The sequence below is a fragment of the Haemaphysalis longicornis genome, unplaced genomic scaffold, assembly GCF_048455015.1.
Source record: "Haemaphysalis longicornis isolate Haplotype H1 unplaced genomic scaffold, Haemaphysalis longicornis Haplotype H1 scaffold_7, whole genome shotgun sequence".
NCBI classification, from domain to species: domain Eukaryota; kingdom Metazoa; phylum Arthropoda; class Arachnida; order Ixodida; family Ixodidae; genus Haemaphysalis; species Haemaphysalis longicornis.
Window position 1 is genome coordinate 142,373,095 of NW_027526422.1, and position 27,612 is coordinate 142,400,706.

General features: G+C 44.8%; 1 protein-coding gene across 1 annotated transcript in view; it reads left to right on the top strand.

Annotated features, from left to right (window-relative positions):
- The first annotated feature begins 1,118 nt into the window (after positions 1-1,118).
- Positions 1,119-27,612, top strand: part of LOC144145246 (uncharacterized) — a 329,859-nt gene continuing 303,365 nt past the window's right edge. Inside the window, exons 1-3 of the mRNA XM_077676783.1 lie at positions 1,119-1,256; positions 5,753-5,797; positions 11,415-11,522. Of these exons, the coding sequence (XP_077532909.1) occupies positions 1,125-1,256; positions 5,753-5,797; positions 11,415-11,522 (285 nt within the window). The 5' untranslated portion in view covers positions 1,119-1,124. The remainder of the gene's footprint in view (positions 1,257-5,752; positions 5,798-11,414; positions 11,523-27,612) is intronic.

Below are 27,612 nucleotides of genomic sequence, written 5' to 3' on the forward strand. Positions count from 1 at the left end.
GGTTTCTGGGTGAAAATTTTTAAATGCGTATTTTTATTTCCTGTGGGGAATATCAAGAACGAGTTTATTTTAATTAAAACGACACCGCTAGGACCTCTCGTGCCTTGATGCTTTCCCTTAAGAACGGCTACTGTTTTCTTTATTGTAAACAATGTTGACAAGCCTGAAGTGTGTTTCCAGACTTAGTGGTTCGGAAAGGTTTTCGCTATAGAAACGTGTCGTTAAACAATCATTTCAATGTTTCGCTGCGCAACTACACCGAGGAACAGGCAGAGAGACATCCATGCCGACCCACATTTTCGGGAATAAGGAGCCTAAGGAAGACTATCGTCTATATAAAGTGGGAGCTCAACAGTTTGATCTTGTGCTTCCCATCTCGATACTTCCGTTTGTCTACTGTTTACACCAATGCTTCTAAACTAATTAATGTGAACTTTGGAACAACGCCTGGTCATATAAATATTCGAAGCATTTTTTATTACTCTAGAAGCGGTTCAATGACTCGGGTAAAGCGATCAACGTATTTTTGTGATTTGTGAGCAGTAAGTTTCCTGTCTGGCCACTACTCTATTATGTGTAATGGAATGTCCTTTAATGCTGTAACACCCACTTTATCGACATTGATAGAAGCGTTTGCCTTGAGGAAATGTTTGACTCGGCCACTCGATGGGGTAGACACTGAAAATTTTAAGGGGGTATTCTTTTCTTGCAGAGACACTAAGACAGCTTTTTTTACAACTTCACTACTCCTAACAAAAAAGGGGTTAAATAGTGTAAGGGATTTAACCTGTAATATCACCGTGAACCCTCAAATAGGGCAACTGGTGAGTGCAGCTAAAGATTACTTACACAAGTTCTTGCAAAGTGTTTTCAGGGAACCACGAACACGCAGCCAAAAACTTAAATTCATTCTTTGAGGTAAGTAAAGTGGCTCAAATTGAATTGTTTTGCCGTTCTTGTATATTTTCATACGGCTCGCAAGATACTTCTAAATGAACACAGCGCAGGTTTTATTTGAGCCCGTCTTACCATTGAAAGCATGGCCTAATTTTAGTAGTGCTACCGTTTTGAATTAAAGTAAGATCACGTAAAGATGATTTCTTTTTCCAACAGGACTGGCGAGCATGGTTGAAGAATGTTTTGGAAGAGCGAGGTACAAATTTGAAAAGGACGACAAGGTGGCCTTCGCATCAAGGGCGGCCTATGCCAAGTACCAATCGAAAGATATCAAGGTCCCATACTTGGACGAACCACGGGTGAGCACATTTTTATGATATATAAGATCATTATATCTGTTTTTAATGCTCATTTTGCAAAATAATAAATTTAACGGGAATTTGAAGCCCTAACTTCCTAGTCGTGAATTTATATGATGCTTGTCTTAAGGTTTGTTGCGACCTACAGAACAGGTGCCCAAAAGTGCTTTGAATACGTCTTATTCTTTCATTGTTGAAGAGACTTTGAAAGTTTTGCTAGTGTAGGCGATAGAAATCTGTCAATGGCGTGGTAAGAGGAAAAATTAAAGCACATCACTTTGGGAAACGCACAAATAAAATACAGTAAAATAAGAACTCAAAAATAACAATTTGGGACAATATTGAACGCACACTGTTGTTCTTGGCTATTGGGCTTTTACGTTTATAAAAGCTGATTTCGAAGTGCCCGAATAAAACAATCACCTTTATTTCGACGTTGCAGAAAGGAGCGAAACACTGGCGAAAGTAATAATGGTTTCAGGTCAGCTGTTCGGCCTATCTGCTCAGTCGAAAACAATTACAGTGGGAAGGACAAATGATGTTCTGGCTACTGATTGCCTACGTGTTCATGAAGGTGACCACAAGAATTAAAGGGTCAGTGCCTTATGCTAACGATGGTTACGATGGAAATTCGGGGTAAAAAACAACCTTCAAGGTCTATGGACCCCGTTGTCTGCGCCGTTTCGCTGTGGCGTAGCAGAAACCTTTCAGTTGCATTTGCTTGTGAGTAAACAACGCACGCTGCGGCTATGCACCTTCCAAACACCCCCAAACGTGCTGATAAGATGTTTGTGACGGTGCAGAAAAATGAATGCGCTGGACACACACACACACACACACACACACACACACACACACACACACACACACACACACACACACACACACACACACACACACACACACACACACACACACACACACACACACACACACACACACACACACACACACACACGCACACGCACACGCACGCACGCACGCACACGCACACGTACACACACAAGAAAAAAAAACATTTATGCCATACAAGTCAGTCAAGCAAAAGAAATAGGAGACAGCCGTTGTGTGCGATGCGCGTGTAAGAACCCTCTGCTTGGCGCGTACCATTACACTGTGAAACCTTGATAACAGCATTCCAAAATGGTTTAGACTAAACTCGCGAACGGGCTGAAATGATTGATAAAATAGCGCTTGATGTTGTGAGTCCGATGGCGTTCTTCCGAAAACTCAATACATTTTCTATTAGGCTGTTTCGTAGACCGAAAAGCTCTTATAACATCTCTGGACACACGCTGCATGCGTGACACAAAAGGTGTTTTGGCTAAAAAATGGTGTGATCGTGAACACCACAAAAAATAAACATGTGAGGTTGATAACACGCCAAAATGAAGGTGCGGGTAGAGCGCACCTACGTGACAATGTGAATCGGCTGTGCGCGCAGCATGTCATGCAGACACATTCAACTCGCACTAGCCACACTTGGACCTCAAACTCAGTCTGCCAGAAAATGAACGGGATACATGCGGAGGGCGAGTACATGCTTACATTAAAAATTACATCTGCTCTTCTGAGTTTTGTAGCCGGCAGAGGAAAGTCCTTTGATAGAGTCGGAGGGATTGTCGCAAAAAGCAGATACTTTACCGCTAGTTTTCGCTTTATGCATGTAATTGTAAGCGTATACAAAGAGCCTGCGGATTTGCAAAACTTTTTAATCGTGAGGTGGTTGCCTTGTTCAAGTATTGATGAAATTTTATTTAATACCAAACACCTATTGGGCACTATTTCAACACCAACCAAGAAGGGTGTTCATCATTTGAGCACTTTTTTTGCCACGTGGGTGTAAAGCTGCAATTGGGTGTTGGAAAACAAGAAAACTGGTGTAAAAGATTTCAGAATTTGAAAGTATTTTCTACCCGTTTACAGGGGTGGACTTGAACACTTTCTACGAGCAGCGGCATGTTCCGCACCTCACGGTGTTTAAAATGATATGAATTGGATTTATTACCAGAACAGCTGCTTAAGCTTGAGCTTGATTCGGTGGCGCTGGCAAAAAATACCAAAATAAACTCCGCTGCTTGCAAAGGCTGCACCACATTAGATAGGGTATTATAACAGTGAACCCGGCGTTCGCGCCTACTAGCATGTGAGCACAAGGGGCGCATCAGTTTGCACACCTCTTACTATACCATATTAAAGACATAGTAAGACTACTAAAACGCAAAACATTGGCGCAGCTTGCTCTGGTGGTGCAAGATTTGAGAAACAGCGGAGTTGGTGGTCCACCTAGCTTGTCTCTCCCTATGATGCGCTGTCAGGGGGGGGGGGGGGGGGGGCGGGAACATTGGAACAACGTTGTAAAATCTGGCCAAACTTCGCCTTATCCCTCGACACTTAGCCATGCATACCAAGAACATCGCAAAGCCAAACAGAACTTAGCAAAGCCCATCAAAACCTAGCAACACAGGACAGAGCTATGTGGACCCAATGCCGGTTTTTTCTCGTACTGAACACCCATTGCACACCATATCGACAAAGAAAACCGAGGGTTGTTCTGTCGGTAAGCGCTATTTTTGCCACACAAAAAGGGTGGAAGCTACGAACTAGGGCTTTGGAACCTAATAAAAATGGCGTAATGACTTCAAAACACTTTTACTGCACATATCGGTATGCATTCATATCGTTGGTAAATTCGTTCACTTGGTGTGCAATAAATCGTCACATGGGTTCATTTTTTGTTAGCGATTTGGGTCTTTGACGGTTTCATGGTTGATTGGATGCATCCTCGGCGAAGGTTTGTCGCACTATCTATCAACTTTCTTTAGAAAGCGATGGTAATTTTTTAAGTCAGGAAATTTGCTTCCGAAAGGCGTCTGCAATGAATGGTCCTTTGTGCGAACACTGGTGCATTTGGCCGAAGGGAACGACGACAACCTCCTCTCCAATCTGTGGTACCGTCTACAATCTACGGCGGACATCGAGAATCTTCTTATCAAAGCCGAGTGATTTCCGCTGCGTGGTGTCGTCAAAATTGAACTTTCGTTGTTGTGACTTCGTTTAATGGAAAGCCGCAATGCTTATTGGGTGAGCAGCGGGTGCAGCGACAGAATACGCGAAAAGGAGTGTTAAGCTGTGACACCACGGCAAGTTTTCATACTCCCTAGGAATTTGGCAGAAGACGGGACAGCAGAAAACTGGCAAAGGAAACATATGAGACGCAGAAAAAGAGTAATCTTGCTCACGGCTGCGGTGGCTCGCGAGAGAAAGAACGAATAATAGTGAACTCGAAAGCGAACAAGCGGAAAAAAAGGGAAAAATGTCTAAACACTTATGTACACTTATACTGTTGTACCCCTAAGAAGTTTGCAGCCTTCGCCGCCTTTCTCTGAAAACAAGAGCGGTGTGATATATGCGATAGAACCCATAATGGCAGACGTAATGCACAATAGAACGTTGGGGGCGATGGTATTGATACATTACAAAAAAATACGAAGGCGAAGAACGAGAGAACGCAGGACGTGTGCTCTCTTTCAGCGTGGCCGTCTTTTTTCGCGCCCCTTTCCATAATAGATTTATCGCGTGGTTGTAAGAATTGCGAACCCATGGACGGATAGTTTACTAATTTTAAATTTTGTACTCTGCTCGCTAGTGTAAGTAGTCAGCATTTTAAATCCTGTAATACCTTCTGGACGTACAATTATTGTTTTCGTGCACATAGAAGCATGGCTGCTACATATGGGTTGTCATTTTCGGTAAACGTTGGCCGCGTTATGGCAAAATTAGCATATACGCCTCGAGCTTCGCGATCGGTGCGCCTCACGCCTTATAGCAAGGACTAAGGAAAGTTAATGAAACCATGGAAAAAGGAGTGATTTGCCAAGGCCGCAAGAAACCGAACCGCTCGAACGGGAATAAAAAAAAACAGTGCAGCTTCGAAAATACTGAAGATGTTTGTCGAAACTTAAGCAAGGTAGTCCACACCAACTAGATGCGAAATGCACTTATATTTTGCAAGACATGGGGGGGGGGTGCTTAACTATCGTTGTTTCCAAATGCGAAGCGACATCAATGAATAAAAGTTTTAATAATCACACACGCAAGCCGCTCGTTCAGTTTCCCTTTGTTCTTCGACTTTAACGAACAGCTGATCACTCAGCGGACGCATTTTTAACGTATACAGTTTCAGTTCACAAGCGATAAACGGTGTTCCTTCCCCCCAATTACACGTCTCACCATTGAAATAAACATTTCTTCAGCCTCACGCCGAGGGTGTCGTGAAGCTCTAGTATGCGCTGTGACAATCTAGGAATAGTGACGTACACGGGTTCCCCTTCTTCTCCAAATACCCAGGTGGAGTCACAGTAGCTGTTCCTTTTCACCACCGCCCTAGCAGAAGCAATATTCGGACGTTCTCATCCTCCTGTGTCTTGTCGTTAGTCACTCTTGCTTACTAAGTGATCCTGAGTGACCGTCAAAATACTCCTTTCTTTTTCCAGGAGCTTCACAGGAATGAGTTTGTCGTCAGATCGGGTACTTCTGAGGTGAGTTTGCACTTGTGTATTTATCAAATATCTTATCGCTCTGGTTGTAATACAATAATTTTATTTTGAATTTTTTGTTCATGTGAAAGCCATATATCAGTGGCGTGTTCATTGACTGGTGGGACCGTTATTGCCTTAAATAACAACGTAATTATTGATGGGGGTAAACCGACACGATCGCTGAAAGATATATTTTCTACAAAGGCGGGAAATGCGGCGCGCTTCCTTTGACACTCTCAGAAAAAGCAATGAGCCTATATTATTGTAAGGTTGCACTCGGTTTATATGCGCATACCGTAAGGGTTTCGAAACGTAGAATAGGCCTTACATATAGTAGAATAGACCCTAATTGCAACAGAGTTCGGCCAAGCAACCGATGGAAGGAGGAACTAAGAGAATTCTGGTCAAGGAATGGCCTCGCCAAGCACACAATTGACGTGTCTAGATATCGTTGAGAGCTGTCTTCACCCAGCTGTCGAAAGAACTAAGCTGTCGCTGCTGCTGCTAATGGCGACAATACTGATGTGCGTGCGCCAGCATCATTTTCTAGCAGCTGAAATGAGTGTTTATTAATTTAAATTTGGGGACAACTGCCAACCCATACACTACCACAAAAATATTGCGCATTGTTGAGTGTACTATTATCAAAACAAAATCAATTGTTGGAGAAAATTTGCGGTTTTCCGGAAGACTTCAGATTATGTCGCAATATTCGTATAATCACGTGAAGGTCAGAATTGAAATTTCGCAACTGAATTATGGCTGAAATACAGATTTTACGCGTACCAGACTTGATGAGAGAACTAGGTAAAGTTACATTAAAATCACACATGAAGTGAATTGTCGTAGTTTCTCTGTTCAGACTTTAGCAGGTTCAGGCGACAGAAGAAAAGTTTGTATGTGATTAAGTTACCTATAACATACATTTTTCAAAGCAAGTCAAGTATGAAGAAATGAAAGATTAACGCATTTTATTATCAATGCTCGTAGAACTGCTGTGTGGGAGTCGTAATAGTTGGGAAATGCTTATTCACATTGTCCACGCGGAGACTTTCATTTCGTTCACTGTGTTTGTGCAAAACCGGAAAGGCGATGTGATAAACTGTTCTCAGTTTCAAAATAGGGGGCTGTTGGTTTTAGAACAATAGGTCTACGTAATTTGCTTGTGCACACGTTAGCAACGTGACTACGAGTTAATACCATGGTCATGCTTCTTTATTGTACTGAAGTATTTCGGTAATTAATACTTATCGATTTATTTCTCGTGTTCTCATGCCTAATTGTTCATACAATTAATTGAGTGATAATGAGGTTTAACGCACGGACGCTACACAGGCGATGCCGCAAGTCTTAGTGGAGGAAAGCGGAATAATTTTGACCCCCTATGGATCTTTCTTGTGCGTCGAAATCTCGATCACGCGGGCATTTTTGCATTTCCTCGATCAAAAAAAAAAGGGCCGCCATGGCCGGGTTCCGCAGCACAACGCCTTAGTCGTTGAGCGACTGGGGCGGGTATTTGGGGAAATTGGAGCACCGCATTGTTATAACAGCGTGAGCAGAGGAGAACGGTCGCAGAAAACTTGAAAAACAAAATTTACAAAATAAGAATAGTTTTTAAGCTTTGGAGAGCATCCCCCAAAATCTACAATGTTTTTAACAATGACATCAGAAAGCGAACACAAAACAAAAACACTCCAAAAATGTTACCAAGAACCCATAAATATTTTTTAAGAACCAACCATGTAACGCCCTAACGTAGTGCAGCCTCCCTATCCCTCAAGCCACTGGCCCGATTGGCCCGATCTCAGTACTTTTTTTGTTTACGTCTGTCTCTACGGCCTTTTGTATTTTTGACTTTGTGTTGTGATTCTGATGTAGAAATGGATATTTTCGTCGTAATTACTTCATTTGTAAAATTGTTATTTTGTGTGTTTTGAAGTTCCGAAGCTTGGGGTTCTTATATTATATTTCACCCAATATAACCACGCACGCAATTTAAACAACTACATGTGTTAAATTGAGCCGGCGGTGCGTTGTGGAACTCTCGAAAAGCGAGTACCTGCATCGCGCACCGGTGTGATATATCCTTGGTCAAATGTTGGTTATACTAGGAATTAGGGGCTTGCCGTTCGCTCGCTTTCGTCTAGCGCTCAGGCATCCACGGCTCCGGGTCTTACCGTGTCGTTCTCCGGCCTAGTGATGTCGCCTCCAATACTCGACCGCTTCCAGGAATTGTCTTTTTGTGCCCTTCCTCCTCGCTACTGCAGGTTCTTTTTCCTCTTCTTCGAGAACCATGAAGAACCTTTCTTTTTTCTGGTCTTCTATTTTATATTCGCCTCTGCAATGTTAGAGCTCTTTCCACACCGAAGCCATGAAGTGCGCCTATGCTGCATTGCCGCTGCACGTGGTTCCAACTTCCCGATAAACATTCCCACAGGAATATCAATATGTTGCGGAACTTGAAACACTGAACCAGAAATTCTACAAACAAAACACGAGACTCGATTGCGCGTAAGCGCTTCTGTTGCCTCTCCTCGGGTCTTCACTCCTGCCATCTAAATCATGTAAACTAAAAATCTTTGTGCAATGTTTTTCGTCCGCTGCTTGCCCTAAAACTAATAAATAAAGCACCCTTCTCTAAAGGAAAATGTACAACACGCCAAGTTTGATAGAAAACAAGCAATGCCAAACGACAACTGAGGCTGAGCTTTCATTTAACGCGCCTCATAAATACATCTATGTTCAATGTTGCTTCTGTTTTGCGACCTATGTTTTTCTGTAATTGGTTAAAGTTAAATTTATTGCGTATTTTTAACTAAAATTTGCTCTATAAATTTTATTTCGATTCTGTATACCCTTTTGCTTTCATTATTTTGTCTAGACTTCTTTAGTGTTTGTTTTTTTATGCCATGTGGTCCTGCCTGGAAGAAACCTTAGGCAGTGATCACTAAATCACCACACTTCAAATCCCACACCGCAAAAAACAATCAGCAGCAAATGGGCACGGTCAGACTAACTGACTGTAAAAAGTTCGTGAAACTCCCAACACCGATCCCATCGACGATATAAAAGAATGGACCGCAAAGCTCCTCAAAGAAGCCTCAAAATATACCAAAGGGTTAGCGCTAACTGAAGATAACCCAGCCATTGATGCTCACCTGCTCCACCTCTGGGAAGTCCGAAACCGACTCCTTAAGCGATGGAGAAAACTCAAAACAAACCATTAGCTGCGGATTCGCATAGCCAAACTCACGGTTGAAGCTGAAACACGCTCGTAAAGACCGTCCGCCGCCTAGGGTATTCGACCCCACAAGACAGGCATTCCCGGACCAATTCGACAACACATCAGAGTTACTCCAATCCCACGCAACATGCATCCGACCTATAACAAGGCACGACGAGCAGCAAGAGAACGAGCAATCCATGTGCAGTACGACCACCTACCCTTCACTCGCTATGCAGACGCCTCTCCATACCCCCACAAATCTGCCCACGCTGCCAGTGTGACCGACGCCAACGGAAAAGAGTTAACTGCAGTCACGACCATTACAAAATCTATAAAACAGCGAAGAAGTTGCTATCACCCTAGCCGCTACCACTTGCGAAGACTACACAGTTATACTGACAGACTCCCAAGCTGCATGTCGAATTTCTTGATTGGACGAATATCCCTACCAGCATTGGCTATACTAAAACACATTAAGCGACTTCCTGAACTACAGATTGCCTGGTCACGTGGCCACGAAACCCTCAAAGGAAATGAGTCGGCACACGCCGCCGCCCGCGCGCATACACACCGGGCCGTTTCCCGAGAGGGTGACAAACTACAAGATGACGACATCCTGAAGCCTGCGCCCCTGAGAAAATACGCCGATATACTCACCTACTACAGGCGCGGGCGCCAACAATAGCCAGCACCCCAGCCACACCTATCCAGAACCGAAGGTTCAATACTCCGGGGACTACAAACAAACGCTTACCCTCACAATACCCCACTCCATGGAATGTACCCCACCCTCTACCCCGCATCTAGAAAATACTGCCTCGATCCTGGCACACTATACCATCTGGTATGGGGGGTGTCAACAAACCCCGTCCCTTACTCGCAATCCCCAACCTACTTTCGAGCAGTGGGTGGCACAGCTGACCAGCTCCGACCTCTCCTCCCAGCGTAGCCTGGTAGAAAGGGCCCGGGTGGCCAGCGCAGACAGGGTATTCCGGAATAGAGGAAACCCCCCACCAGGCGGGTGCCCAGACAGCAGCACCTAAGGCTCGCATGAATAAAGTTTATTCCTCCTCCTGTACGCTCACGAGCGCGTGCCTGCGTAACCGGCTGCTCGTCGGACTTACAATCTCCCAACGGCCTAGCCACAAACCCACGAACGTTAATGCAGGTAATCGTCATCATCATCAGTTCTCGTTAATGGGGCTTTAATGTATGACGTTTAGAATACTCAAACAGCACGTTCAAACCAGTTATTTGAAACGTCGCTTTAACATTTTTGTGGTTTGTTGCTTGACACGTGTTCATTTTTGAAAACAAAATTGGTGACGAGAACACGAGCGTTAGTGCACTTCAAAGTTGCGCGCACGCTCCAAGCGTTGCCTGCCAAAACTTAAGGCCGCTATCACGAACGGCCCTTCGTAATTTCTGGCAACAAATTTGAAAACTACTAACCGCAAACAAAAGAGAGCAACGAAAACTACAAACAAAGAAACCCAGCGACAAACAAAACAGCAAACAGAAAACAAACACCATGTGTTAATACCTTATATAGGCACATATACTATCGATGGACAAAAAGGCTCAACGAAGTATCCTTGGGCCGAATGAGAACCGACTGAGACCCCTTTCTCGCTACATAGCCGCACCTCTAAACGTGTCGCAGTCACGAATATGACAAATTTGGTAAACAACAATCAGCTCTTAGCATTCGATTGGACGGTTATGCCATAAGCCGTGCAGGATGGACGCATGTTTCAAAAATAAAGGCTACAAAATGCAGCAGGAGGTTTCACTGTAGCAGGCAGACGAATCATGTTATGCAACTGATTGTCTCGTAGTGCAGCCTCACCAAGTCAAAGTTCTTAAACTGATATGTTAATGTATCTATTCTGACACAACTTAAAATGAAGGAAGTGTTTAGGGTTCTCTAAAATGCACAAAATCTTCACTGCCTTTGCTGACGAGGGATAGGTTTTCACGTTCCTTGCGTGTGCACGCACAACGATTACCTTACATAAGTACCATCATGTTATTTTGCGGAAAATTAGTGAAATGGTCTTATATGGTGTCCTACTTACATGTGTTTGTCTTTTACACCCATACAATAAATGTTTAACCATGTGTCCAAAACCAGAAGACTTAAAGTACCTGGTCGTGCCGCTATTTTGCTTTTGCTGACCTTTGGTCATTAAAACGCATGAATCACAGTCACTCCTAATTGATACTCAACAAAATGGCTGTCGCGATAGGCTATGGCGAGAATGTTTGGTTGCTTCCTTTGGTTTTTATTTTTACGCTTGTGTGCAACTTTTTGGGTTATGTTTTATATAAGCAAGCCGTGCCTTATTCTTGTTCTCCCAAAAGAGTTTTTCGATTCTTGCTGTTTTTCAGTGTTTTGACTATGTGGGCAAGGTAGTAAAAGTGCTACCCAACGGCGATGTCGAAGTCGAATTTTCAAGAAACGCTATCTGCATTATTGAGCCCGACGCACTAGTAAAGGTAAAAATTTGTTTTCTTGTTCTCCTACATCTTTCTTCCACGGCAGGTGAAGATCGGCCCCTTAAGTTTTCCGAACGGTAAACTTGATCTATAAGGAGTTTCGGAATATCATATATATCTTGCTTGAACCTTGCTTGAAGGATGATGCGACGTGCGCTGAGCGGGTCCAGTATGTGAATCCTTTCATGCTTGTTTATATCGCGGTGTCCTCCGTAAATCTAAAGCGCTACGCCATAAGCGGCAGTGGGAAAAAACGGCTTTCAATTGTGAATAAGTAATAAACTTATTTTTGTATTTTACCTAGCTGGTAACCTCGAAATGCGGATATTTTAGCCACACTGGAATTGAGGCTGGAAAAAAGTTTATTTCTGTCTTTCCGGCGTAGCCAGACTAACAGTAGTATCAAAGATGAGGAGCATTCTAAAAAAATCACGCCGGTTATTTCAAGAACAAAAAAAGCTTGTGATACCTAATTTCGGGTGGTCGTACTGCCCTCATGCGGTAGAAATCGTGGAAGCCCATTGCCACTTGTATCGACAACGCGAAGGTTGTATGCAATATACTGAAGCTTTCGCAACGACATGGACTAAGAAGTTAGGCAGTAGAAGAAAAGACCGGGCAAGGCCTCCGACGAAAGGGAAACGAAGAGAATTGACCAGCAATGCAGCATTGGCAGTTATAGACTAGAATGAAAATGCCTCCAGGATCAACACTGAACTGGATTCATCGCTGCCTTTGTGCCAGCAAAGCTACGTTTACTTGGCGTGAACGAAGGGCCCCGGGTGAGAAAGTCCCAGAGCAATGGCGTACTAACCCACTGTGTCGCGTGTATTCAATTAAAAAGTTTTCTTACCTACGCAAGTTTTCGCAGGTAAAAAAATAAATTATGCGTAGCAAATTCTAAAGGAAGAGTGATATGATATGCATTCTTTATTTTTTATACCCGTGAACGCTTAGATGTGTTTCGGTAAAATAAAAACTTTTGAAATGTAGTACACCTTATTTGAAATTTGTTGAAAATCAATAGCTATGCGAACATATCGATGCGCATTCGCTTTGAAATGTAGTGCGATTCGGTACTTCAAACTGTCCAATATTCTACAACATATGAAAACTTCAACTGCTTGTTTCCCATTGTTATGCTTCCAAATACGCAAGGTAATCTGCGCTAAAGTGCGCTGTGAGAAAAAGAGCTGCAGAAACCTCCAGCAATGTATTCGTAGCATGCATGAAAGGTAACGTTTATTACGTTTGTGCAAAAATGAACTAGGTGCACGAGTCTGCACTGCAAAAAAAAAAGAAAAAAGCAAAACCTAAGAGCAATGACTGCTGGGGTGCCCGTGCGTAAAGCAATAGGGGCTTCAAAAAAAGGGGAATTAGTTGAAGAGCCGTGCGCATATTTTTCCAAGAAAGTAACTCAACTCAATGCGCATTAGTGTTATCCATGGAAGAACGAAAGCTGCGGAGCGGCCTCGGTGCCGACCAGGGCATTGGGAGAAGCGTGGAGGGAGTCACGTGGTTTTTACCTCTCACTAAGGTCACTGGGAACTGTGTCCTGAGTGCGGCGCCTAAGTTCGGCGCAGCGAGGCCCTACGTCACTGCCCGTCGCAACCGACAGCCAATGGCCGCCAGGCAGAGGACGTGGTGCGTGCGCGCAATATAGAGGCAAATAAGGGCGACCTCCTAAAATGACGGAGTGGCTTAAGCAAAAACCTGATGTCAGTGCCTCTCGTAATCGTTTTTTTTTTCATGCTGCATTCGCTGAGAATGTCGTGGTGAATCTAGATAACCTTTAGAAGAATTCATTCCAGTGTGTTCTGGATAATTAAATTTGTGCAAGTAATTTATGGGTATTTTCTCTCCACGGGAGAATTAAATTTTGACTGAAATATAAACAACTGCAGATCATCAAAAACGTAGCATGGTATTTTGAAATGTTTTATGACTCGATTGGGGCTCTGTTATGACTGTCTTCCCACTGACCATTCACACCTACGCTCACAGGTCGACTAGTTTGGTAATATAGTGCCTCTTGTGCAATTACCATTGTAACAAACACACAATGCTGAAGGAATTGCAAGTGAAACATGAAATCATCTTGTTATCGTATTTGCTGACCGTGTCGCTATACTGTTTGTGTGCAGATGCTCCTAAGACTTTATATGCTTCTAGACTTAGATGGTTCTAGAAGCATGTGAAGGCGCTTCTAAAACTTCTAAATCTTTAACAGAAACGCGTGGTTGTGAGCGGTTTTTGTGGAGATGAATATTAGAATGCTCTAAACTACCTTTTAAGTTCTTATATCTCCTGTATTTAGGCTACCCTTGGTACTTTCAGGATTGTCAGTTTTTTTGTCTTAAATAGGGTATTATTTTCTCAGCATATTTTTTATTATACGCAGGGCATTTAGGTTTTAGTTATTACGGCAGGCAGCCGGGGGTTTTCGTTTTGCCGTGGTTTCATTCCCTTAGAGATTAGACGCCCATACATAGGCCTGATCAAGCGAGCTTTTGGGGCGGTTCCTTCTTACGACGGGGGGAGTGAGTTCATCTAGATGTTTTACTTAGCCACTGTTATCACTGCATACACTTTTAAGTCTGGTAGCTTGTCCTACAAAAATTGCTTGTTTGCAGTGTCACGGATAATGGCTTGTATATTAGAGGTACTTCTTCCTGTCCGTTGCTTTTCTGAAAATTGTGGTTTATGTTTCCGTCGAGTGGAATGGAGACAGCATAGACGACGCTCACGTGTTTATCATACTTACATGAGAATTTTGTAGAAGTGTGTGAAGAATCGCATCGGGATACAAACATTTCTAGAGTAGTGCGTTCGTTCTCACAAATAATGATGCTTGTATGTGATAGAGGTAAATATAACATTTATAGAGAGAAGAGTTTAAGAGAGGGGCGTCAAATTGTCCATCAAAATGGTGCAATAGGTTGGCGCGAAAGGAGGAGTGTTTTCGCAACCAACATAGGTACAACCAGAGTCCTGTAAAGCATTGAAGGACTCTGGCACAACTTAGGATGCCAAGGCTGCTGTTCCAGGGAACTGAAACCGAAACTTGTGTAAACAACTCTCCGAAAAACAATATTCTTTTCTTACAATCTATTTGTTGCCAATATGTCTTCCCTTACAAAAATGGTATTGAGATTCAATTGCAAGTCAATTGACCTTACTCAGTAAATTGTGTTGACAATCAATGGACTTTGAATGAAAATTTTGTAAATTTTGTAAGCTGTAAATTTGCACAGAACAGTGAAAACGACCGCACCAACCGCACCACGCTGGTGCCCGCACCGCACATCCGGGATTAAGAACAAGCGACTTTGGCTTGGTTTCAAGTCGGTTTGCGATGGCTATGCCACAGCTACGCTATCTTACGAAAATTGAGCGTGAAAATATTGAGACAGGATATTAAAAAAAAACAACCGACGGGGGCTTGTGACTCCTATGTTAATATTTACGAAACTTTTTACAGAATTATTACCAGCCCCTCTAGCAGCAGTATTATTATATTGCAGGCATAGATTGCAGGTAACCGAACTCCAGCCACATAGAGAGAGAGAGAGAGAGAGAGAGAGAGAGAGAGAGAGAGAGAGAGAGAGAGAGAGAGAGAGAGAGAGAGAAAACGTTTATTCGAACTTTCTAAAGTGGGAATGGTTCCCTGGTACGGGAATCCATCAAGTGAGCAGAGAGCCTTCGCTCTGGATGCCAGGAGCTGCTGGACGTCCAGATGGTCGCTGGTCACCAGGTTCTCCCACAGCTCAGGGGTGGGAAGAGGGGATCGGAGAGGTGGAAGTTTGGGATTGCACATACACTGTAATATAATATGAGCTAGAGTTCCGGGTTGTGAACAAAACTGGCATACAGCAGAGTATCGAGTTGGAAACATACGATGCAGGCGAACTGGGTGAGGAAAGGTATTGGTTTGTAGTCTGCGGAGCAGCGATTCTTCTTCCTTGGATAGTGCAGGGTGAGGGGGAGGGAATTGTTGTCTGTCGGACCGGTACTATTGCGTGATGTCTTGATACGTTACGAGGCGATTGACAATGTTGTCTCCTCGGAAGCCTGGAGAGAAAGGGCGCAGGCTTGCTGATGAGCAAAGTCAGGGAGGAATGGCCAGGAGTCCAGATGGTATTAACTTACCGGCGGGGTTGATGGGGTAAAAGTAGATTTAAAGTAGAAGGGGCCACCCTCCCGGCTAAGAAGCTTCGGCAGGCAGCTTGGGAATCCGTGATAATGATTGGGTACTTCGTGTGTATGAGGGCTAATGCGATAGCTAGCTCCTCGGCAACCCAGGTTGATGATGTCTTGATTGATGCACAGGTAATGAGGGCGGCCTTTGTGGTGACTGCGGCTACTTTGTATTGACCATTAGGGTCGGTACTAGCATCCGTATAGGCGACATCTGTTCTTTTTCCATAAATATTCTCATGTGCTTGGCTTCGGGCTTGTCGGCGGCCGGGCTAGAGGTCAATGTGCATATTTTTGGGTAAAGGGCGAACCTGGATGTTACATCTTCAATGGTCAGGGAGGGGCTGACAGACAGTAGATTGCGGGCATGTGATATGGAGGCTGTTTAGGAGGGCTAGCCCTGCAGGTGTTTGTGTTAAACGGAGCCGTTGGCTTGATAGGTGGCCTTCAATAAGCTCGGATACCGTATTGTGGAGGCTAAGTTGTAGGAGATGGGCCGTCGAAGTGTTCATAGGTAGATTTATTACTTGCTTAAAAGCTTTGCGGATTAATCGATCAATGCTTTCTGTGTCACTTTTGGTGAGGGTAAGGTAAGGTGTTACATAAGTTACTCGCGAAATCAGAAGAGCTTGAACCAGTCGAATGAGATCTTTCTCCTTCATGCCCCGGCAGCGGTTCGACACGCGTCGAAGCATGTTGGAGACTTGCTGAAACGCCTTGGAAAGATTCAATAAAGTTTGATCATTACGCGTGTTGGCGTGGATGATAAGGCCTAAAATTCGAAATGAGGAGCTGGGTCGCATGGTATGGCCGTCGAGGTGGATACAAATTGGTTCTATGTGTGAAGCAGGGGAATGTTTGCGTAGGACGATAAGTCCTGATTTTTGTGGCGAGCATTGAAGCCCGACTGATGAGGCATATTTGTTAACGACATCCGTAGCCTGTTGAAGTGAGTCTTGGATTTTTCCAATGGAGTCAGTGTCTGTTCATATTGTGATGTCATCGGTGTAAAGCGCGTGATGAACGTACGGGATGGCGTCGAGTTGATGGTAAGTCCAGGAGGGCCAGATTCAAAAGTAGTGGAGAGAGGACGGAACCTTGAGGCGTGCCCCGATCACCCAGTGCAATAGGTTGAGATTGAATGTGCCTACCCGGATAATAGCGTGGCGTTGAGTTAGAAAGTCAGCAATGTATGAGTACGTGCGGTGGCCGCAGCCTGTTTGATTTAGACGGGATAGTATGCATGAATGCGACACATTGTCGAATGCGCCTTTCAAATCTAAGGCAAGAATGGCTCGCGGAGAGTGACGGGTAGCCGGGGCAAGGACCTCTTTGTTAATTCGAAGGAGAATATCCTGGGTACTCAGATGCTTCCTGAACCCATACATGGTGTTGGGAATGAGACCCTTGTTTTCAAGGAACGTTTGAAGGCGCTTTAATAATAATCGTTCAACCAATTTACCCACACAGGAGGTTAGAGAAATGGGCCGAAGGTTATCTAGATGAGGGGACTTATTAGGCTTGGGTACGAACCGGATCTCAGCAGTCTTCCACTGGGGGGGGAGTTGGCCTGAGCCCCAGCATAAATTGATGTGGTGGAGCAGATGATCGAGCGAGTCGCCATCCAGATTGGCAAGATATATTATCATAGAGATCATATACTGACTCTAGAGGGAAAGCGCGCCGCTTAGCCAATGCTTTGGAACCGTACGAAACACAGTGGCAGACATGATACAACGATTTGAAGGTTGCCAGCTGAGCTTTTGTTTACTAAAAACGGCGAAAGCGATGGGTTGTAATCTGGCGACGAGCTACTGTGGCGTTTCCGCTTCCGGCTAGCGAAGCATGCCGGGAATAATTGTAACATGGCGGACCAGTGGCCATGCATTTTTGTGTAGGCGGTGTCGACAGCATTGCGTAGTTTATCTGCTGTGGGTAGGTAACCGACGTGTTTTCGGTTTAGCGTGTGACTTGTATGTACTGAGACTATTTGAGCAAGAAGTGGCAACGCTCTCACGACACTTGCGCTCAAGCTCAAATGCGATTGATCGCATGCGCGAGGATGCCAAGGAATCAGCTGTTCCGTACTGGGGCGGACAGAAAAATGAATCTCCATTATGATCTCCGTGCATTTTTGCGCTGTGCCGCTTTTTTGCCATTCTGTGACATTTTGCGAGTCGCTCAATGCTTTTCAAACGAATTTAAGTGAACTGTGGCTTTCGCTGAATGTAAAACCTTTACTGACACACACAGAAAAAAACGTTATCGTGGTGGCCAACGCTAATATTGCCGGTGAGTCGTGGCCCTTTGCAGCACAGGAATGAAAGAGCGCGGTCGATCGCAGGCCAACGGAGTGGCATAATGCATGCCAAGGGAGTATGCGAAATACAGTCAGCGGCGTGTCCCGTATTTTTTTGTCTGTCTTTATTCGTCAAGTTCTAGCTGCTTTCCACCACTTCAAATGGAAAGCTTTCGGGACTGAATGGGCAGTAATTTGCCGCAGAGAGCGTGCGAGGAGAGAACATTGACTTATTGGGAATGATTAAAAAAGAAACCGTATTTTGTTAACCATTTTTGCGTTCTACCTTCACGAACGTTTGCGTGAAAGTTCGAAGCACGGCGATCTGTCAGAAGTTCCATGAATAAAACGACTGGAACCGAACGATTATAAAAGCTCCTTTTATTTCTCTTACAACAGGAACGATCGCTGGCTGCCGCTGTGTAGCCTGTTGTGAACTTGCGGCAGTCAAGGTCAGATCGGAATCGCTGTTCCGGCGTCAGTTCAGGGGCAATAGATAGGGTGCTTAACGTGAAGAAACGAAAGACAGAATCGCAAGCGCTCGGGGAGGCACTTGCTCAGCGCGTGCATCCGAGTTGTCCCAGTTGTACACGTTTTTGCACGCAAGCAGATCTGAGCTGGAGACTGCACACATACACTGCGCCAGTCAGGCGCAAGGGCCTGGCTACTTCTTAGCACACTTTTGAAGAAAATCGAAACCAAAACTGAACAACGCACTTACATTTTGTTCAATAATTAGAGCTTAATTACAGTAAATTTTTTAAAGAGCTAGTTTTAGTTACTCAGACAATTATTTATGACTATTTTGCTTTGGTTCTTTGTTTTAGATAAATAATTACGAGAGAACGTTTCTTGCAACCATGGGAATTGTATCATGCCAGCGCCCACGATTCGTACGGTCTCGCAGCTCGCTTTACCCCCCTGTCCGGCCAGGTCACGAGATTGGCTGTTAGCGCCAATTGCGGCAGTGGCGACGCAGCGTACTAGACAATCGCGACAGCACGGTCACTTTAGCTTAGCGTGGGGGGAGGGGGGGGGGGGTTCCAGAGGAACCAAAATAACTGGTTGTAGGCCTCCTGCGCTGCCCAGGGGGCGCTGCGCAAGCGGCTTCCGGGGAGTAGTTTCGGGTAGTACGTACAAAGCTGCGCGGGTCCCATAAGATCCCGTCAATCCCGTGTTGACAGAAGCAAAAAGCTTTGCAGCGCTAAAAACTTGTACAGCGCCGATGAAAGTGCCGGGACCGTGACGGCGTCTGCTACTCGCAGGTTCACCGATCGATGGTCGTACGAGGTGAAATTTTAAGTGAAATTTCTAGTTTATACTAATACTCTAGGTGACAGATACTTCTCAAAAAACAGCCGATAAAAAAAGAAGAGTGACGCAATCGGCGATGACCGCACTTTAAAAAGCCAGCGAGTCCGGCTGACCGCAGGCTCGCCTGCTGCGGTGCGCCGCTCTTCTGCGTACTTGCACACTATGCGTGCACTTTCATTAAACAGTGCTCGTTTGCGTCGCCGTTACGAATACATGGTGAGGCGTTAGCTTGCCGTTTTTTTGCGTGTCTCAAGGATAAAATGCTGCGACCGTCAGAAGCGTGAAATCTGTTTTGCGATTCCGAAATTAGTGGCCGTAAAACAAAGTGGTCGGGCGAACTAAGAGGCCGCTCGCTTTCCTTGTTTACTCTCACTTTACTTAATTACGCGCTTGCAACATACATTCCCAGTTCACAGTTAATAGCCCAGAATGAGGGTCAGCAAGTCCATGCAGCCGACACGGCGGAGGGCCGGACGGCAAATCGGGTGGGAGGAGGAGAGGGCTTTGAATGCAAAGAGAAAAAAAATCAGCGAATTTCTAATAATATTTGACAATAATCTGGCGAAGTGTGAAGGTGGGGGGCAATTCAACTGGATGACGCCAATTCTCTGTTCTTGTCTCGCTGTCTAACTCCATTTGAAGTCAAAACTGGCGTTTCGGCTTTCAGATTCGACGACCCCTGCACTAGAAAACCAACAGTCAGTGATGATCGTATGTAAATATTCGGGGCCCCGCGCTGTGCATGCGGTTGTGTTATGTGGTGTTATAGAAGTACACATCTCTGCAGTCAGCGGGCGTGTGATTTGGTGCATGTTTTGCGTCCTTTAATAGCACCGAATTTGTTGATTTGGCGCTATTGCCCCACCTACTCGCTAGTATACATGTACCCTGCCGTTCGTAAATCGTGCGGCGTAAAACGTTACGCAAGAATCATTTAGTTTGCGAAAATACGAAACAAAATTTCCACTCGTTTCAAAGGCTGTGCCAGGCCAGCAGTACTGTCAGCTGAGTCGGCTGCGCAATTCTTGAGTTCGCTTACATGCTCCCACTGAAGCAATCTTTTGCAGTTACCTCAGGATATAGGATGAGCAGCGCTCCGTGTTTATGCTACTCGTTAACTTTCCTTTGTCGACCGCACGCAAGAAGAAAAAACTGTAACTCTCGTCAAACAGTTAAACCACCCGACCTGGCGATACTGTCCCACGCCGCGACCACCGCGACAGCTCGCTCAAAAGAAAGCCGACAAATCGAGTTCTTTTAGCGGATAATATTTTGTTTAGCCTCTGCAACTACTTTAAGGGCTATTTCATACAGTATGCAGTCATTTAAACACGCCACAAAGCACCACAATTACCTTTCAGTCTGGCTTGTAATTGAAAACACATAGAGGGCGGTGAAGGTCGTCTTCTTTTGTACTACCCAGAGGCGTAGGCCGCTAGGGGCACTGCATGTCGCCAAAACTCCAGCGCAGGAGGCCTATCGGGGGGTGGAGGATGGCACATCCTTTTGTGTCCGGGCGCCCGCGCCCTTCTCCGCTTACGCGAACGGCAGCAGAAGAGAGACGGAAGAATTATGGAAACTCCAATCCTTCAAGACAGCTTTGAAGTTCGTGATCTGCTTGCGGGCGTAGGATATTTCCGAGGCGCTTGTGCTTGAGAAACATAGTCCGTGGACGCGTTGACATGTCTAAAAGAAATACTTTTGTAAGCGAGGGAGCGGTTGGGAGTGCAACAAGTGGCACGCCAGCTCACTAATTTGTTCGGTTTCCCTCGTTTTTTCCTCTTTTTGTATTGACGTGAAGCAGTGCCAGGCTGATTCTTTTTTTTGTGTCCCTGTGCAGTAAAGATGAGTTGTTAATCAGTGCTTCAATTTGTCTTTCTTCCTTTTTTCTTCGTTTGTCCGTTTAGTTCGTGTGAGCGGCGGCGCCTTGGGCTGAAAGCCTTTTCCGCTTATGAGTACGGAGTTCTCTTGCCTTGAAAGAACTGTTTTCACCCGTTTTAATAGAACGTAGATGCGCGTTTGCCACTTGCGGGGTTCTCTGTATTCCACAGCGCAGTTCTACTGTTGTTATCGTAGACAGTTCACGGTATCCTCAAGGAAAGTTATGTATGCGAGGGAGGGATATTGATTTGTTTGATCACAAAATTTAAGGCGCCGACGCTACGCTGGCGATGAGGCTCGCAGTAGTGGCAGTATTGGAGGGTTCCGGTTTCACCGCCCGAGCCCGGTACCTTAACGTGAGCCGAAATCTCGAACACATTGGTGTTTTCGCTTTTTGCCTCCAAGAAAAAAACAGCCTCCGCGACGGGGAATAGAACTCGCGCCCTTGGGCTCAGACCACGGCGGGGTGTGCGAGGCATAACTAGAGTTCTGGCTACCTTGATGGAGTTCACGAGTGAACGACGATGAGGACAAGCTTGCGTTCGCTTGATTTGAAGTCTAGTTTTAAAAGTTCACCGTATAAAAAAATTGAATTGTTCTTCTTTCGACGTGTAGTGGTTTACACCAAAGTTTTGCTCTTTTTTTTTCTGAGTATGTATAGGCGCACTTACGTCAGCTGAATATTGTTGTAGCGTTTGGGTTGGTGAGATAAGTATTCATTTCTGCAAAACAGCGCTATTAGTATCGAGCCTCCAAAGAAAAACACTGAATCATCGCACTAGGTTGTGATGTCACATATGCTTTTGTAGATGTAGCAGAGGAAATCGTCTAAGTTTTTTCATTCTCCCCCCTCCCGAACACAACGTATCGCAGCATTGTATGTGTGAAAAAAGGTAGGGGGAGTGAAGACGACTTTTTTTTTGTCCATAAAACTGTGACCCGAGATGTGTAACCCTCCGCCCCCCCCCCTCCCTTCCGTTTTTTCCCGGCCGATATATGCATGATTCCACTCCAACTTTCCCGGAAGACTGACTTCGAATATCTCCACTGCCGCTAAAGCGCGCTAAAGCAGAAGCTTAGAAGTAGTGGAGATTGCTCACCCATTATGTCAATGCGTGCTAAGGTATAAATAAGAAAATGAGCTGCTATAGCAAGGAAACGATTCCGCGGGAGTCACGTGCCAGAAGAGATGAGTCACTAGAGTTTTGGCAATGTTTATTTCCTCCATTGTTTTGTGCAAACCATGTTGCGGCAGTGTTTGATGCATTCAAAAATTGTCCTTATAAATGATTTACCCACTTAGCGGGTATAATTATTATTTGTGCAAAGATGCTGCGCGTGAAGGCTACTGGATTATCTCAGGAGTTTTACCAGCATTGAAAATTAAGCGCGAACCATAAAACAGAGAAGAAAGAAGGACACTGGTATAATTTTCAACAATGTATGTTCACCAACTAGCTCGACTCTCAATTTTACTTGAGTTTTGGCAGTACAAACTCTATTGAGTTTCAATTAAACGAAGACATTTGATATTCCGTTGAATTTTGTGTATTGACACCTTGTTGACTTTTTATTGACTGCACTCACTAGAAATGTCAATGTAGAATAAAGAAGCATAAAAGTAACCTAGTAGTCTTAATTCCATAGACACAGTGGACAGCGCTGAAAAAAATAGCCCTTCAAAGTGTGTTTCAGCCTGGTGAGTTTTGTCAATTGGTTCTCCAAAGAGTTTCAATAGGCTGGTGTCAATTGGTTTTGTGTTGCGTTTTCTCAATACAAATTTTTTTGAGTTTCTACTGACACATCTCAATAGGCAATTCAGTTTGAATTAGGTTCTGTTGACTCAATAAAAACTCAACAGGAACTTAATTGAAACTCAGAATCCATTTTTGTAAGGATTTCGAGTAAATAAGAACAGAATTGGCATAATAGCTAGGGTTATTACACGACTTCTAAAAGCCTGTACGTCGTCCGATCACAAAGCAGGTATAGTTCGCATCATTCTGCATCACAGCTGTAGGTGTTGCAGCCACCGCATGCGTCCCATAGTATTTTTCTTCTTTCAAGTCTAATAAAAATACTCGTTTAAATACGGGATAAAAGATGAAAAACACATTTACTTCGTGTCGTCTATGCAGTGCAAGCAAAAACATAATTATGACAATCGCAGTTCAGTGTCCCTTTAAGTTTAAGGAGGGCTTAGCTGTGCTAGGGCTCTCGTCCAGCAGGGCTTTACTTTTGAAGAAACTGCGTGTAGTTTATAGTAAGTGATTTCTATGTGAATTCGGCTTGTGAAAAAGCAGTTTTTGAGGCATTTCATATTACCGACTCTTGAGTTCTGCTGTCGTAGTGATTCGGCCCAAGCTGCAACTAAGCTGCACATGTATGCACATTTGACATGGTCCGAAAATGTGCGCTCAGTTGCGAGTAGACTGATCACCTGCTGTATCATAACGGTAGACATAACCATAGTTACTAAGTGCAAATAACTATACAACTCCGCTGGTCACCCGCATTCGGAGGCTGCCATGATCTCAACATTTGCAGTTGTGCTGCATTGGGCTACCATCACAACTTTTATTGCGCAGCCGTTTGGCCCCCGCTACTGTAGTTTCGTCTACACCCTGGTACACCAGGGTGTAGACGAGCATTACGTAATAATACTAGAGGATATTTACAGTGGGTCCACAGCTATCATCATCTTCCATAAGAAGAGCAGTAAAATACCTATAAGGAAGGTCGTCAGACAAGGAGACACAATCTCTCCGATGTTATTCACAGCATGTTTGCAAGAAGTATTCAGAACATTGGATTGGGAGCAGGTGGGAATAATGGTTAATGGAGAATACCTCAGTAACATCACATTTGCTGGTGAAGCTGCCTCATTAAGTAACTCGGAGGACAAACTGCAAAGCATGCTTACCACACTCGACAAACAGAGTAGAACCGTAAGCCTGAAAATTAATTTTCAGAAAACTAAAGTAATAATCAATAATCTTGGGAGAGCACAGCGGCTTGAGATGGGTGGCAAGGCAGTGGAAGTGGTAAGTGAATATATCTACTCAGGCCAAGTTGTGACCCAGGATCACAGCCATGAGACAGGTATAATTAGAAGGATAAGAATGGGGTGGAGTGCATTCGGCAGGCATTCTGAGATAATGAATGGCCGCCTACCATCGTCCCTGAAGAAGGAAGTGTATGACAGCGGCATCTTATCGAATGTGAGGGAGGTCTCACGGCGTAGGGAATATGGGTTATCCAGTGTACCCGCAAGACCCGGTGAGTTGTGGCTGCGGAACCAACGTCTAGCTTGAAACTACTCGCATACCGATTTGCACCTTAGGTCCTGCATAGGTGCCCGGTAGTATGCTCGTATGACTAAAGCGTTTTAGTTGTTGTCTTTGTTGCAGAATTTTTTAACAGTCCGGTAGTTCTGCGCGGACCATGCCAACCCCGGGATAATCCAGTTTAACCAAATTTAATTTTTCGGCTGCGTTGCTTTTTACACCTGTTGGACATGCTATAGAGGAGAACTGTTGTCCACCTTCTGTGGGTGTGTTCATCTTACTGTAACAATGTTGTACAGAAATGCTAATTTAGTAATTTACATTTTTGTGTAGCGGGCGCATCAGTTTTTCCTACTCCCGATTCCTTGGCAATCCCCCACTTGGGTATACTTTTCCTTTGGTGAACCCCTCACGTGATGCAAGCCCACTAGCAAGATAAACCACATTTCGCCAAAAGGAGAAAGAGCTCTATCATTTTTGCGTAGAGTTAGCGACAGAACAAGTGGCATGCGGAGGGACACCATACTCTTTATATACGGTGGTTATGTAAGACCCATTTTATATTTAGGTGTGTCCTCATTTCGGGTGCACCAGCGTACGAACTCCGTCCTCTTATTCTTTTGGAGCGACAAGCACTGAGATCGTGCTTCAGCCTTCCGCGATATGTGGCAAACACCATTCTATATATAGAGGCGCGCTCGCCATGTCTACAGTCTCGATTTAAACTTTTAACAGTGCAGACTATGATGGGAATCTTCGTGTCGCCTCTGAGCAAATCTTTGTCATTGATGGTGGCTCATCCAGCATTGTTTTTTAACTATCCATGGCCTCGATACAATCGTCCTCAATGTGTGTATGCCCAAAGGTTGCTTTCAGCTCTCAACATCATTCTCCCGGAAATTCTTTCGATGTTACCTGAAGTCGTACCTGCTCCTATGTCTCTCGATAACGTATTCCTCCATAACGCCAAACTGCTATCCACACCGATACTAATGGGTTTGCTGGACGAGCATCTGGGGAACTTGCGCTCACATGTGGTTGTGGCAACGGATGCATCGCAACGTACGCAGAGGGCGGGCGTGGCAATTTACAGCCCACAACTTAATTGGTCATTTTCTTAACGTTTACCAGATTTTGCTCCTTTATTCGAAGCTGAGTTTTTTGCAATAGTTATGGCCTTAAAAAAATTACGTCCACAATATTTAGTGTTGCTATTATTTCTGATTCCCTGTCGGTTTGTACCGCGCTGACATCCCCCCAAAAAATTATTACTTACCCGTACCTTCAGCCGCCTTGTGCCTCCCCCTTTACGCGACATCCGGCTCACCTGGGTCCCAGGGCACAGGGGCCTGTGGCTAAATGAAACGGCTGACTCTTTGGCCGGTTCAGCTTTAGAGGGCCCTATGGTGAACCTCAGCCGTACCCCATTTCTTCTGGAACGAGCAAGGTTCCGCAGATATCTACGGCTAGGGATGACACAGGAAGGTACTACCACAGGCTTGGATGACTATGCCTATCTGCTCGCACTTGGAATGGAAGATTTTGCGAGTCTCGCCAGTGTGAGGTCACTTTAACCAGCATCAGATTCAGAATACCACAGCTTAATTTTTATTTGCATCGCGCTGGTCTCACCTTCTGCGGTCTTTGTGCTGCTTACGGTGAAATTGAAACAATTGAACACTTTTTCCTCTACTGCGCGGTTTCTCTTTCATTCGGAAACGGTATCTAGCCGCACCAATTCAACGCATTGGCCGTCCTCTGTCGATGCCTGTGCTCCATTCCTTCGGGGCCACATCCCTGGCGTTTTTTCAGACAGGGATTATTGCGGCCATTCAAGAGTACATATGAGAGACCCGACGCAATTTCTGCTAACCCAGTCAAAATTTTTTAGCCTTTTCTCCCCAAAAATTGGCATCATTCACTGATCCTTCTCTAGGTGTATTAGTTAATTCGGTAACCGTTTCCCAGATTCCTACAGGCTGATTATATAGGGCTATGAGGGGGGCGTTTTAGCCCCGAAAAGTCACCCCGTTTCTTGGCCAATCCCCTACGTGGGTATGTGCCCCTAGAAGAGGAACAACAACAACAACCACAACACTAGCAAGGCTGGATACGTAAATAATACTACCCGCTGGCGCTGCCAGCTTTTATTCTTTTCCTGTTCAAAAAGCTCATTGTGTTGTTACAACTTCTTTTTTGAAATTTTTTACCACTTCGAGCTTGTGATTATATGCTCTTTCTTGATTCAAATGCTTAAATTATTAATTTTCGTTTTTGTGTAGCGGGCGCATGAGCCCCCCTAACGCCCGATTCCTGGCCAATCCCCCGCGTCGGCACATGCACTCAGCATTTTCTTGCTATGTTTTGCGCGTATGGATGCCACAATCAACAGCATGAACAGCTCTGCTGTTAAAAAACGAAAGCTGCGGCTGAGCTGCAAGAAACATTTGAAGAAAAGCCAGACAAGAAGATACTGGAAATGATTGTTTCTGAGTGTGTTGCTTGTGACATACACGAACATGGAAATCAAAAGGCAGGCGCACATGACATGGTGGTTTATTGCAGAGCTGATTATGTGAAAAAGAAAATGAAGGAAGCTCACACTAACGCGTAAGCCTTGAAGGGAGTGAAGGTGTACGCATTCTCCAGGACCATCACGACGGTTTAGGTCCATGATTTCCGCCATTTGCTCGAGCGGGTGCACTTCTAAGGTGCATGCGAATGAAGAACGCACCGCCCTATAGGGTGGTCAAAGCCATAACTTGCGGGTTACGTGAGCAGTGTCATTGCGCAAGTGAAAGTGTTACCGTGATTACGGCGCACAGTGAAGATTTTTTTTCGCCTATATCGGGGAACCTCTGAACGGGGTATATTTGACGTGACATTCGTGCGCCGGGGTTTTAACTGTTGGGTAGTCGCCGCGAGGTACCGGCCTGCACGAGCGCGCGGTATTTTCTTGTTATTTTTACATGCAGACAGGTGAAATTACGATTTGCTAAACAGCTTCACCATTAAAATAACAACGGCAACAACGTGCAAAGAATGCGGTGTCATGCCCTGAGCTTCACGTCAGCATTTCAACTCATGTGACACGCCGCTCAACCAGGAGCGC